This window comes from Seriola lalandi, unplaced genomic scaffold (genome assembly GCF_002814215.2).
Source record: "Seriola lalandi dorsalis isolate HSWRI2012SDOR001 ecotype SW California unplaced genomic scaffold, Sedor1 jcf7180002054338, whole genome shotgun sequence".
Lineage (NCBI taxonomy): Eukaryota > Metazoa > Chordata > Actinopteri > Carangiformes > Carangidae > Seriola > Seriola lalandi.
In genome coordinates this window covers 806,541-819,980 of record NW_019524891.1, presented here as the reverse complement: position 1 = coordinate 819,980, position 13,440 = coordinate 806,541, and the positions used below count along the sequence as shown (strand labels likewise).

General features: G+C 44.2%; 1 protein-coding gene across 1 annotated transcript in view; it reads left to right on the top strand.

Moving 5' to 3' along the window:
- arhgap35a (Rho GTPase activating protein 35a) overlaps positions 1 to 13,440 on the top strand; it is a 65,363-nt gene that overhangs the window by 34,653 nt on the left and 17,270 nt on the right. Inside the window, exon 2 of the mRNA XM_023407599.2 lies at positions 4,844 to 8,693. Coding sequence (XP_023263367.1) covers positions 4,956 to 8,693 — 3,738 coding nt within the window. The 5' untranslated portion in view covers positions 4,844 to 4,955. The remainder of the gene's footprint in view (positions 1 to 4,843; positions 8,694 to 13,440) is intronic.

The window sequence follows — 13,440 nt, the reverse complement described above, 5'->3', positions numbered from 1 at the left end:
TTGTATTGGACAAGTCTTCATCAGCAACCCCACCTACCCCCTCTTTATTTGGTGTATTCATCCATGCTCCAGTGTCCAGTGAGAGAGCTTGACAGGAAGTGGTATCAGTGCATGGACTGCCTCCACCCACCCACAGCTCAGTCCTCTGCCCACGACCCCAGTTTCTTACTAATGGACAACAAGTCTCCAGAGAGGGCGAGAAATGGGAGGGAAGAGGAGTGTGGGAGAGACTGATGGAGACAGCGTTAAAATTGGAAAAAAAAAAAATCTTGACAGATGGGGATGGGAAATCTGTATGATGACGATTATGTTGTGGGTGAGAGCACGAGAGAGAGAGCGAGAGAGAGAAAAGAAGGGAACGGAAGTAAAACTGGCTGCAGACTTACATCTGGCAGAGGGAGTGAAAAATAGAGAGAAAACCATTTATTTTTTTTTGTACTTAAGCAAAGGGAGGGCCAGCCAATCCTGTATCTTACAGAATAAGAGTTTTTCCCTGCTGCCTTTCTGTCATCATCATCACCATTACACTGCTTCATGACTATTTCATGACCTTTGTTTCTGTCAACCCCCTGCCTTCCTGAGTGTATAATACTGTACAACCGAAGGGCTTGCTGGGGGACCGTGCAAGCAGGCTTCCTTGTTTATCCTCGTTTAGCAGTTTTCAATGTGAGCTGTGTGGCAGTCAGCAAGAAATGTGTGATATGTTTGGCACTGTGTTAAGGAAAACCATAAAGAACATTTCCAAAGTACCCCCCTCTATATTCACCCTCATTTGTATTATATTAGAAAAACTCCTCCTTTATTGTCGACATATAATATTCATATAATCTCCACACTGCTTTACTTTTACATTGTGTAGCATTTATTAGTTCCCTAACATCTACTTTTCTTGACTTGGATTTTCCTCATACTCCTGAGATCCTGCTTAGACCCTTGATTAGTCTGTAGTTCAGCTAATCTGTCAAAGCAGTAAGGATTTTTTTGGTATATCAAAACAGGCCTGGCTGACAATTACTTTCAAACTCCTGTGCAACGCTCCCTTGCTAACTCCTCTTAACTTTGTAATGAAAGGAATGCAGCCACCCCGTGAAAGCTACATGGTCTCTCTTCATGGGCAGTGAACACAGCCTCTTCACTGCTGCCCTTTGTAGCACGTGTTATGATGAACTTCACGCCCTGCAGCCCCAGCGTTAACTTCAGCCTTCACTCCAGTACCCTACAGATGCATCCTATCTTCTCATCAGGCCAACTCATCCAGGCCTCACCACGCCCTGCCCCTCTTGCCTGAGGGGATTCCAATGTGCAGCTCACATGACCCAGGCCGCTGACCTCTATCCCCCTCCCCTCGTACCCATTCTTCTCTATACCCCCCATCCTCTCCGTTTGCACTAACTTCCCACCCCCTGTCTCCTCCCCCAATGCCTTCCACTCCTTCCTGCATCTCTTCCACCTCCTCATACTCTCTATACCTCTCCTTTTCTGCTTATCCTCATGTTTCAAGGTCAGAGGCAGATGCAACACAGGCCCTAACCTATCACTGCCTTAGCCCTAAACAGCCCTGGGCCTCAAGACAATGGTATGTGGCTGGACATGCGCACCAGACACCAGGCCTCAGGGTGAACTGGGAGACTGGCTGCCTGACTGCTCTGCAACTGGACTGCCGCACTGAGGCTAGTAAAGCACAGGCAGCGGTGTCTTTATAGGTCTGCGGAAAGAGGAAGTGTATTCCCTAAATGACTAGATCTATTGTGTATGAAATGCTGCACTTAGACTGCCAGTAGACAGGCTGTTGCAACAAGCTGAATTGTGAGGTTGTATAATCTATGTTTCTGTCAGTTTGGCTTGGGCACAGCAGTCAGTCTCGTGAGGCATTTTATTTTCCTCCATTATCATCTGCTGCTGTGTTCTAACCCATTGCATCCTCATATCACTTAAGACTGAATTCTGAGCTGTTTGTTTGCCTCTCGCATTGACATCTCACTCGGACAGACCAGAAAAAAAAAAAGAAAAAGAAGACTGCAATACCGCTTTGTTTGCTATTCCCTTTGAGGTTATTGCAAAAGTGCCACAGCTCTTTGTCACATAAGCACACACCTAACCTGCACTGTAGTGCAGTACTGCGTTAGTTGACTGTCACAAAATGTGTATGAACTTGTAGATCTTGTGCACTGTGTGTGTGTCAGAACACAGTGCACACATCGGGACATTCTTAGAAAAAGATAGGTGGGGTCATTGAAGCAGATGTTAGCAATGCATCTGTGAGAGCGCTGAGCTTGGCTTGTCTCCAGCTCCATGGGGAGTTTAGGAGTGTTTGACTATATTTAATCCACACACTCTCACAACTGGTCACAAATGACCTATTTCACACATGACACGGTGATCACTACGATGTTGATAAAATCAGAGCTGTGTGTGTGTACGAGCACATGCATGTGTGCATTTTATGTGTAAGCTCATTTAGGTCATTTGTGTTAATGTGGGTCTACACCATGACTTCCATACTTATCTGTTAATGTAACACCCTCTGTCAGCTCAGAAGGCAGCTACTTCAAGCATGTCACAACAGTTCACTCTGTGCAGAGATACAGTTCACAGAAACCTTTGCAACAGCAGACCTCACACAGCTACCTGAAGTCTCTATGGGAAAAATGTATAGATTTTCATAGGTAATATGTATGGAAAAGGAAATATACAAAGTTGAGAATACAGTAAATGAGATCTGCCACACATAATTGCAATAGCACAAAACTGAAAAGACAGCAGTTATGAACCATTACTGGTTATTAATGGACTTCATATGGAATATATTTAACATGTGACCATTTTTACATCTGGTCACTGGGTAGCGCAGGAGGGGATCATGTAGATACACTATTTAAAAAAAAAAAGAAAAAGTTGATTAGCAGGCTGGATACATGTTCTGTAGTAGAGGCTGTCTGCTCTGTAATGTGAACATGACTAGGTCAGGACACAGGTGCGCTTTTAACCTGCTGACTCCAGCTCTATAGATTCCACACCTGCAGTTCTTCTCATCTAGTCAAGGCTGTATATACACTGCCCTGCTTAAACTATTTACAGACAAGCTAACACACGTACTGAGTAAAAAATACAAGAGAGTCCAGAAAGAGCATGACCACGAATTAACCGTATTTCCCAGGTCATACACTTATTCGAATATATTGACCAGCAACTCTGGGCTGAGCACAACCCACACCACACCTTGTTATTGCAGGGACTGGGTATGTGTCTCTGCACCTTGATACATTTTTCATGCATGTTTCCTCTACAAATATCAAAACACAAGACATTCTTTTTGATATTGAATCCCTTTTCTCCTGACACTTGGTTTTACACCTGGTGAAACGCTGGGGAGGTCTTGTCTCTGTAGTATTAATTCATAGCCTGATTTGACTTTGCTTTAGAGATCTGTGTTTCAAAGCTTTGCTATGACTGTCAGCTTTGAACTTCAATTAGTTGCACTCGCATACACAATATGCAATAGTTGATACATGGTAGTTGTGGGGTTGATTTTTATCTACAGTGTGATCCAGTGTAGTGAGTTTCTTTCTCCTCCTACTGCTTCCTTTTCATTGTCTAGCCCTCTGGTGTAGCAGTGTTACACTTTGAAGTTCATCTTTGCGCATCCACGGTTCTCTGTTGTCTGACAAACTCAATTCAGCAGCAATGAAGGCTTTGTCTGCTTTTGTGTTCTCTGTCAAAAGAGCTATTCATGATTAATCGTGGTTTTAATGTCTGTTTTACTACATTAACGCCTCAGTTATGACATGGAAGGGGTGGTCTCATACTGCAAGTCTCTGTGCTGGCTGTCTCACAACATTGGAAGATTTTTGTTCCTTACAAATTGCGCTGTCAAAGAAGGCCATTCCATAAAGTTCACCCCCGCCGCTTGTCTTCTCCCTCATTAATTTATTTTTAGGTCTGATCTACTAGTGGATAAAATTATATTGCAACTGGTCAATTAAGCCTCTATGTTTGTTCTTAAGTATATGCGCTATTTCTTGTCAGCACAGCACCAAATTGTTGCCTCTACTGTAGGTTAATATGTTGAGGCATTAGTGATGGTACATCAGCCAACTCTGATCTGTTTGCAGAGTGCTATTGGGTGAGGAACATAGGAAAACATGTTTTTGATGGAGACGAGTCAGCCAACAGGCAGTGCAGCCTTTTTAAATGCAGATGGCTTTCCCTAGTTGGCCAATTAGTAACTTCAGCTCTGGAACACTTATCTGCTTTCATCTTCTTGTGTGTGTCTTTCATTTAGGGTGCAGGGCGCTTAGTGTGCCTGTTTTCAAAAGTATGTGGTGGTGCGTGTGCGCATGTGTTTGCACATTCATGTGTCTGTTTTCTGTCTGATAGTGAAAACCCCACATAACTTTATTCTACTGCTGCTGGCAGTGAGACGACCAACCATACTGTAAGATGTCAGATAATAAGCCAAAACACATATCAAGTCTCAAATAACATGGGAATGAAATGTGGAAGGGACCAGTGAAAGCAGTGCAGTCCTGGCAGTGTAAAAATTAAATGAGTTAAATGGGGAAAAATTGCCTTTTACTCAGCTACAGCTGAGTTAAGTAATGTGCAGCATTCCAGCAGCTTTGCCTCTGACCTCAATCTTTTCAGGAAACATTCAGTGGAGAAATAGGATCACAGATTAAACATTATTAACAGCCCATAGGCACACAGTAGGAATTTAGATGAGAGACACAATAGCTCTCTAATAATAAAGCCTGTCATTGGAATGGAATGTTTTTTCTGTATTTCTCTAGATTAATTATATCTCCTCATTCTCTCCCTCTCTCTCTATATATATATCATGCAGGGCCAGACCCCAGCCCAGTGAGCTCCCCTTGCATGGAAACCCTCCTTCGTTGGCAGCCTCCTCCTCTCCCTAAAGTTAGCGGCCAGCATGGCAGGATGAGCCTCTGCCAGCGATGATGATGGCCAAAAAGCAAGATGTCCGGGCACCCACCTACAACCTGGTCGTGGTTGGGCTGTCCGGCACAGAGAAGGAGAAAGGCCAATGTGGTGTGGGCAAGTCCTGCCTGTGTAACCGCTTTGTCCGGCCAAGTGCAGATGACTTCTACCTAGACCATACCTCCGTTCTCAGCACCAGTGACTTTGGAGGCCGTGTGGTGAACAATGACCACTTCCTGTTCTGGGGTGAGGCTGGGCGGACGATGGAGGAGGGGCCAGAATGCCGTATGAATGTGGTGGAGCAGACAGAGTTCATTGATGATCAGACGTTCCAGCCACACCGAAGCACGGCACTCCAGCCTTACATCAAGAGGGCAGCTTCCACCAAGCTAGCTTCAGCTGAGAAGCTGATGTACTTTTGCACAGATCAGCTGGGGCTGGAGCAGGACTTTGAGCAGAAACAGATGCCTGAAGGCAAGCTTATGGTGGATGGCTTCTTACTCTGTGTGGATGTTAGCAGGGGTATGAACCGTAGCTTTGAGGACCAGATGAAGTTTGTCACCAACCTGTACAACCAGCTAGCCAAAACGAAGAAACCTGTGGTACTGGTTCTTACCAAATGTGATGAAGGAGTTGAGCGCTATATTAAAGACTCACACACCTTTGCCCTCGCCAAGAAGAACCTACAGGTGGTAGAAACATCAGCACGCTCTAATGTCAATGTTGACCTAGCTTTTCTTACACTGGTTCAGCTAATAGACAAGGGTAGGGGAAAGCCCAAAATTATCCCTTACTTTGAGGCACTGAAACAGCAGAGTCAACAAATTGCCTCAGCCAAAGACCGCTATGAGTGGCTGGTCAACCGCATCGTGAAGAACCACAATGAGACATGGCCCACTGTCAGTCGCCGCATGCAGTCTGCCCCTGAGTACAAGGACTATGTTTTCCTTGAGGGGACAGCTAAAGCCAAGAAGCTTTTCCAGCAGCATGTGCACAGACTTAAACAAGAGCATATAGAGAAACGCAGGAAGGCCTATCTAACTACTCTACCACAGGCCCTGTCTTCACTGTTACCAGAGTTGGATGAGATAGATCACCTGAGCTGGTCTGGAGTTCAGAAAGTCCTGGAGACAAAGAGAGAATTCTCCCATTGGTTTGTAGTGCTAGATGACACCCCTTGGGAGACCACACCACACATTGATAACATGGAGGATGATCGAATCCCCCAGGACCTTCTGGAGACCCCTGCAGCTGAAGTTATCTATGAGACCCACCTGGAGCAGCTAAGGAATGAGCGCAAACGGGCTGAGATGAGATGGGAGTTCAAGGAGAAGCTAAGTGTCTCTCCTTTCATCACACCAGGGAAACCCTGGGAGGAAGCCCGAAGCTTCATCATGAATGAAGACTTCTACCAGTGGCTGGATGAGGCTGAATATCTGGATATCTACAACAAACACCAGAAGGAAATAATTGACAGAGCCAAAGAGGACTTTCAGGAACTGCTTCTTGAATACTCTGAGCTCTTTTATGAGCTAGAAGTGGATGCAAAGCCAAGTAAAGAGAAAATGGGAGCCATTCAGGAGGTGTTGGGGGAGGAGCAAAGGTTTAAAGCCCTGCAGAAGCTGCAGGCAGAAAGGGATGCTCTGGTATTGAAACATATCCACTTTGTCTACCACCCCACAAAGGACACTTGTCCCAACAGTCCCCACTGTGTGGACAGTAAGATAGAGCAGATACTGGCCTCCAGATTCCCTACTCGCTACCCCTCATCAGACAGTTCAAGACTGGATGGGGGAAGGGCTGAACGGATAAATCTTGTCATCCTAGGGAAAGATGGGTTAGCCAGAGAAATGGCAAATGAGATAAGGGCCTTGTGCACCAGTGATGACCGGTACGTGTTAGATGGCAAGATGTATGAGTTAACCCTTCGTCCTATCGAGGGCAACGTACGTCTGCCAGTCAATTCCTTCCACACACCAACCTTCACACCCCATGGTTGCCTGTGTTTGTACAACTCAAAGGAATCCCTCTCGTATGTTGTCGAGAGTATAGAGAAGCTTAGGGAGTCAACTATAAACAGAAGGGAAAGGGAAAACAGCTTATCCCAACTCCCGCTGTCCCTCCTTCTGGTCACCAAGCGGGGGGTGGGGTCCATAGGAGATATTGGGGGGGAGACGGCTCAGACTCTTATCCAACAAGGGCAGCAGGTGTCTGGAAAGCTTCAGTGTGCATACCTAGACCCTGCCTCTCCAGGTATGGGTTACACTCGCAATGTCAGTGAGAAGCAGATCAACCAGATGCTGAAGGCACTCTTAGAATCACGGAGAAGCGTAGGGAGCAGCTCCCCTCCCTTGCCCCCTCCATCCTCTGCCTTCAGGGACTCTCAGTCCCAGCCAGTGCTGGAGGCAGACCTGAGGATAGTCATGTGCCTGATGTGTGGAGACACGTATGACCTAGACCAGCTCCTCTCTCCCTTCCTGTTGCCCCAGCATTGTCGTCCTGCCTCTACTCTCAGCAGTGGCACCTCCGTTCTGCTGGATCTCAGTATAGGAGGTCAGAGGCAGAATATTGAGCTGTCAATACTCTCTTTCCATTCCTCATTTTCCCTCCGTAAGACCAGGCTGGTTCACGGCTACATCGCAGTTTACTCTGCACGCCGCAAGGCCTCTATGGAGACATTATGTGCTTTCCTGTGTGAGGTCCAAGACATCATCCCAGTCCAGTTGCTAGCAGTAGGGGAAAGCCAGATGGAGCTGTCAGACTCAGAGTCAGCTAAGGAGCAGGTCAGTCAGGGAGATGAACTGGCCCATGAAATAGAGGCCAGGTTTAACACAGTAATATGTGGACATGGTGGGGTAGTAGGGGGACTTCATAAGATAGATCTTTTCCAACCCTTCCTCAAAGAGGTGGTAGAGAAGCGCACTATTGTTGAGGCCACACACATGTATGATCATGTGGCTGAGGCATGTACCAATGAGAGCATCAGCCCTCGTTGTGGCTCTCCTAGTCCAGTTAACATTCTTATGGACTCAGAGGACGATATCGACCCATCACCTCCTTATCCTACCCTGAGGGAGGATAGTAGTCTCAGTTCTCACCTTGGAAGCTTCAAGTTGCCAGATCTGGATTCAAGTGATACTTTTTCTGTCATTTCTGAGCTTAGCACCTTTGAGAGCAAACTTAACAACAAGGTTCCTCCTCAAGTGAAGCCCAAGCCTGTCCGTAAAGTTAATCTCAGCCCCTACATGGACCAGCAAGGTGGCACCAACCGCCGCTCCTTGCCCCAAGCTGTCACCTGGGCTCCAGGTAGCGACGGTGGCTATGACCCCTCAGACTACGCAGAGCCCATGGATGCTGTGAGCAAACCTCGACCCACAGAAGAGGAGAATATTTACTCTGTCCCTCACGACAGCACACAAGGAAAGATTATCACTATCCGCAACGCCAACAAAGGTCACTCCAACGGGAGCGCTGGGGGGAATGGGTCAGACAGTGAGGCTGATAGCAGCTCACTCGAGCGCAGGAGAAAGTTGTCCGCCATTGGGGTAAAGCCTAAGCTTTACAGAGACAGATCCAAACGGCTGGGCAAGTTCAGCAGTTTTAGGACAAGCTTCTCTATAGGCAGTGATGATGAGATGGGGGGTCCACCCAAGGCTAGCCAGGATGAGGGAGGAGCCCAAAAGGACAACTCCATTGAAGAGAGTGAGGACCCCAAAAGGAGGAATATCCTCAAGAGCCTGCGCAGAAATACGAAGGTTAGTGTTTTTGCATCTGTATGTTTATATTAAATATGAATGATATATGGGTTCATTATGCAAACACGTCTCTACTATGTGAAGTAACAAAAAAAAGTTTCACATCTTAAATTAAGAAGATTTAAAATTAATTAGTTGATCTGACTGTTCCTGAACACAACAGTTAACTTGTTTGGAACACATCCACTGCCCAAGTACATCACTTAATTAATTTAAAAATGTTACGTGTTTTCTTAACTAAAGCTTAAAATAACCTTCCAACTGAAAAGTACCATGACAAAGTTAAGAATTTTGGCAGGTAAAGTGTCTTTTAATAGCAGAAATTTTGAGCCAAACACTTTTTGTAAATTGTATCTACTTAATGTCTCACTCAAATCAATGACTACTTCAGTGATACAGGATGTTGTACCACTTTATCTGCAATATGTATGCAGATGTATTTGTTTTTGGACAGAATGTCCAAAATCCTCAGTATAATTGGTCCTTGGCAGAGATTCAACACCTGTTTGCTTTGGTGGATAATTCTGATTATCACTAAGTTTTAGGAATACCTAGTGAGTTCAGTATAATCGCTCTACTTTTTGAAGCTTAGTTCAGTGAAAACATACTGTAGGGGTCCCTCTGAAAGCATGTTTGCCATGTTTTTTTCCCTGCCTGCTCTGTGGGAGCCCTTTAAACTAGCCAGATCATCAGAGCAAAAAGAGACAAATTCCAGTCACTAAACTTCTATAACCAGAAGCCAGAAACTCTTAATGAATAGGGACAGAGCCACAGTGTATACACTGTGCTATTTTATCTGCTCATGCACATGTGTATGTCTGCTTGGTTGCATCAGGTTTCCCATTATAATAGAGCTGACATAATAGTGTTTGACATTTATTTCACCAAGATTTTGAAAGCATCAACATCCATCTTACAATTCTTATTTTAGTGGCACATGAAGAGAAATTAAACTTAATGTCACATCTCGGCACATTAGCTGTTAACACCCCTGCTGTTCAGGAAATGATCGTAGTAAAAATGAGAGGCTTTCAGCACAGAGTTGTGTCCAGAAATAAAACATTGACTCTTTAATTGTAATTTACAAAACCCGATTGTGGAATGTGAAACCCTGCCTTCAGCCTCGCTTGTAGCATGGCTTCTTGTCTGGATGGCACAGGCACTGCATCCTTTGACAAGATAGTTGCTAAAGGATGCAGTGCACATGCCAGTAGTGATCTTATGATCAGCATTAGTATCATCTAGTTGAGACAGTGTTTTTTTACTGTTCACCGTTGGGGTATTTCAGTGAAGTATGTGCCTCCCAATTCTTCCATGTCAGCTTGGCTTTCTTTGCTTCCTTCCTTTCATTCTCTCATATTCACAGTGTTTGTCTTCCCTTCTTGCTGATTCATACTTTCTGCTTCTCATATTCCTGTCACACTCTTTCTCTCTCTCTCTTTCTCTCTCTCTCTCTCTCTCTCTCTCTTCCCATTATGTTCTCCTCATATCTGTCTTTCCTCTCTATTTTTCTGCTGGAGGCTTTGCTTTTTTTTTTTTGCACACACCGGTGCCTCCCACTTGTTCCTCTGTCTGCCTCTGTCTACCCCTCTCCTGTTCATTTCTGTCCGTGTCTCTCACATGTGCTGTGGTGATACTTTTGACCTTACACTGTTAGGCTTATCAACCTGGCATGCTGTTCATTTAAACACATGGCGTGGCACAGAAGTGCCAGCTGAATAGGAGTTACAGCTGTGGATGTCGTGCTCGTGCGTCTGTGATAATTACCATGGCTGTCAGCAGGGTGGAACAGGAGTAGGATGATTAATGTTTTCACACACACAGCTGTAATGTCCAAGTACCTGTGTGAAGGCTGTCATCTCCCATAGCTCCTTACTGCCTAAACCACATCCTTTCCTTTATGCGCTAACTGACATAGTGCCATTTGTCCGTCTGAAAAAAATTGTGTAAGCCCATCTCAAATGCCAGGCAGCGGGGTAGTTTATTGATCAAACTGACTATCAGTGAAGTGGACAGTCAAATCCAAGCCCCATGATAGTAAGTGTTCAAGTTCCAGTAGCACTGACTTTTGCCTGACCCCGTGCTCTGACCGTGTACTCAGAGGGGGGCAAGTCGAAAGGGGATCAATAAAGTGTCACATGATGCATTATTAACCTACATGTTCCTGAACAAATCCCCAAGAAAATGAAAGCCAGCAGAATTTAGATCAGTGTCATCATCATTACTCTAATTAGTGCCTCAGATTTGTGCCCTACAGCAGGTCTGGGATCTGGATATCAACATTACAGACCATAATGGCCTGATTGTGGTTGTAACAAAGTGATAGAGTTCCATCACCTGTTTTTCTAAGCAGCTGTCTCAAAGATTAAAGCCCATTTTCAATCTGCTGCTGCCTGAAATCCCCTCAGGATGACATCTTATTGAGTTATTTGGTCGTCTCAGGGAGATGCATTGTAGCAGTGACCAGGGTTTGGAATAGAAACAGCCGTTCATGTTAGTGGGCTTGTCGGGGGTTGACGCAAACTCAGATTTTCAGTTGGTTTTAGAGTGAAGGTTTGGGTTTATGCAGTATAAACATTTTCCCGTTTGGAACCTTAGGGTACTGTCAACCAATCTGAGTCATGACAGGTAGGAACAAATAATTGAAAGTAAACTCAGAGCCCATTTTAAAAACCCTCTTTACCTCAGGCAATGACCAACTGTGTCTCTGTCCCGCCCTCCCTCCCTCAGTGAGAGGCCGGAAATGTTTCCCCTCTCTCTCTCCTGCAGCTTTTTTCAAACCTCCTCAGCCAGCAAGAGGAATGCTTCAAATTCCTCAGTCACCTAGTTCCAGTCTAGTGTCCTCATGCAAGAAATAAGAGGGAGGGAGACAATCAAAAAAAAAAAAAGAGAAAACACAACCTCGGAAAAAAAATAAAATGGAGCTGTAGAGAATCTTTAGAAATGATGGGACTCTTTTTTTTCTTTATGGATGGTGGCTTCGGGTTTCAGCATCCTACAGTGTGCAGTGTATGTAAACGCTCACCATGGTGTCTGTATGTTATTATTAAGGATATGTTTCGTTTGTCTTTTGTGGTAGAGGTCTGTTTTGTCTTCTCAGCGCTGGCAACATATCCTGTCTCAGTCAGCAACTAAAAGGAGTGGCCAGAAGGCAAAACTGCAGGGGGAGAAGACAGTAAGACAGAAAAGTGGGTGGAAGAGAGAAGGAGGGGGGGGTAGTATAGAGACAGTCTGCTAAAATGAGATAGGGCACAGATACACAGCACAGTCAGTGTGATAGGACACAAATAGATTATGAGCTGCTACTTTGGAGCTAAAAAACCAAGCTGCCAGTGAGGCTTGTAGCATTGTGTCTTTTTAGTACTACCCCTTTTCATTCAGTGAAATAGTCGTGGGTTTTTTTGTGCATATATGAACACATGAGTGCACACTTTATATGTAATGTAGGCCTATATGCACAGATCTTCAGCTACAAAACACAAGTGTAAAGGCGTATGTATGTGAGAGAGGGGGGTGTCACAGAGGGATCGGCCAGGGCAGTGGGGGAGGTAGCGATAGGTGAAGGAGTTTCCAGTTAGGAATTTGCTCTTGTGTGGTTATAATGGGAAGATAATTGGGCAAAAGTCACTGACTTGATGGGAAAGCCTTTCTGTTATTTAACCTAGATATTTCAGCACAGCATCTTTGTCAGCGTTGTTGAATGAAGTGTAGACTCTTCCAGTAGACCTGTCAGTGTTGCAAAGTTATCTCTTGACATTTTTTCATGTCACTTGAGCCCCAATTTGACAGGTGAAGTAGTGACAGTGCCCTTTTCTCTGCAGCTTATTATAGAAAAACTCTCTAGATAGAAGAGCCTTGTAATACTGGATTGTACAGGCCAACAAATTTGTATAAAAGACATGTCTGAGTAAAGTTATGAATGATTGAATTAATCAATTAATGAATGAATAACAGATTTCATAAATTACTGATGAATCTGTAGCTGAAAAAATCAGAAAGTAAATACCAGCTAAAAATCTATCTCACCTTCTTTTCCAGGATTTTGAGACAAAGTTAGAAAAGTTAAATTCAAAGGCATTAAACACATTTTTGATCATCTTTACACCAGAACACTTCATGGTTTTGTCTAGCCATTTCATGGAGAATTTGCTCTTTTTAAATGATCATAATTTGTACACTGCAAAAAAAACTCACTCTCTACTTCACCCACATCACAAAGATCATGCAATCCTTCTGGAAGTTTTTGAATTGACAAACGTCAGTAGCCAGAGGAAGAATACCAGCTCCCAAATGTGACACTAGATCTTTGGCTTCTAGAGATAAAGAAGATATGACATGTGATTCACAATCTCACAATGTTTTCAAACCACTTTTCTTCAAAACTACAATAAAAGGGCACTTTTTTGAAAATTAACATAACAACACTTATTAAATATACAGCATGATCTTCTTAGAAACAGAGTAAAGCTCTTTTACCCATGTAGAACTGTATGATTTACTCCACATAAACACCTTTTTATGTATCTTCAGAGAGCACTGTATAGCTCTATTCTGTATAGAATCTGCACTTTTAGATTTGTTTAAGCCCTACACCCCTGCAGCATAGTTTATCATAGCAGAGACACATGCATCATGGAATTAAGTATATGTAGAATAGCCAAGATCATTACATGATTTCAGTTTTTAATGACAAAGTCAACAAGGGACCCAATTTTGGTTGACTTGCAGTTGAAAATAACAGGAAATG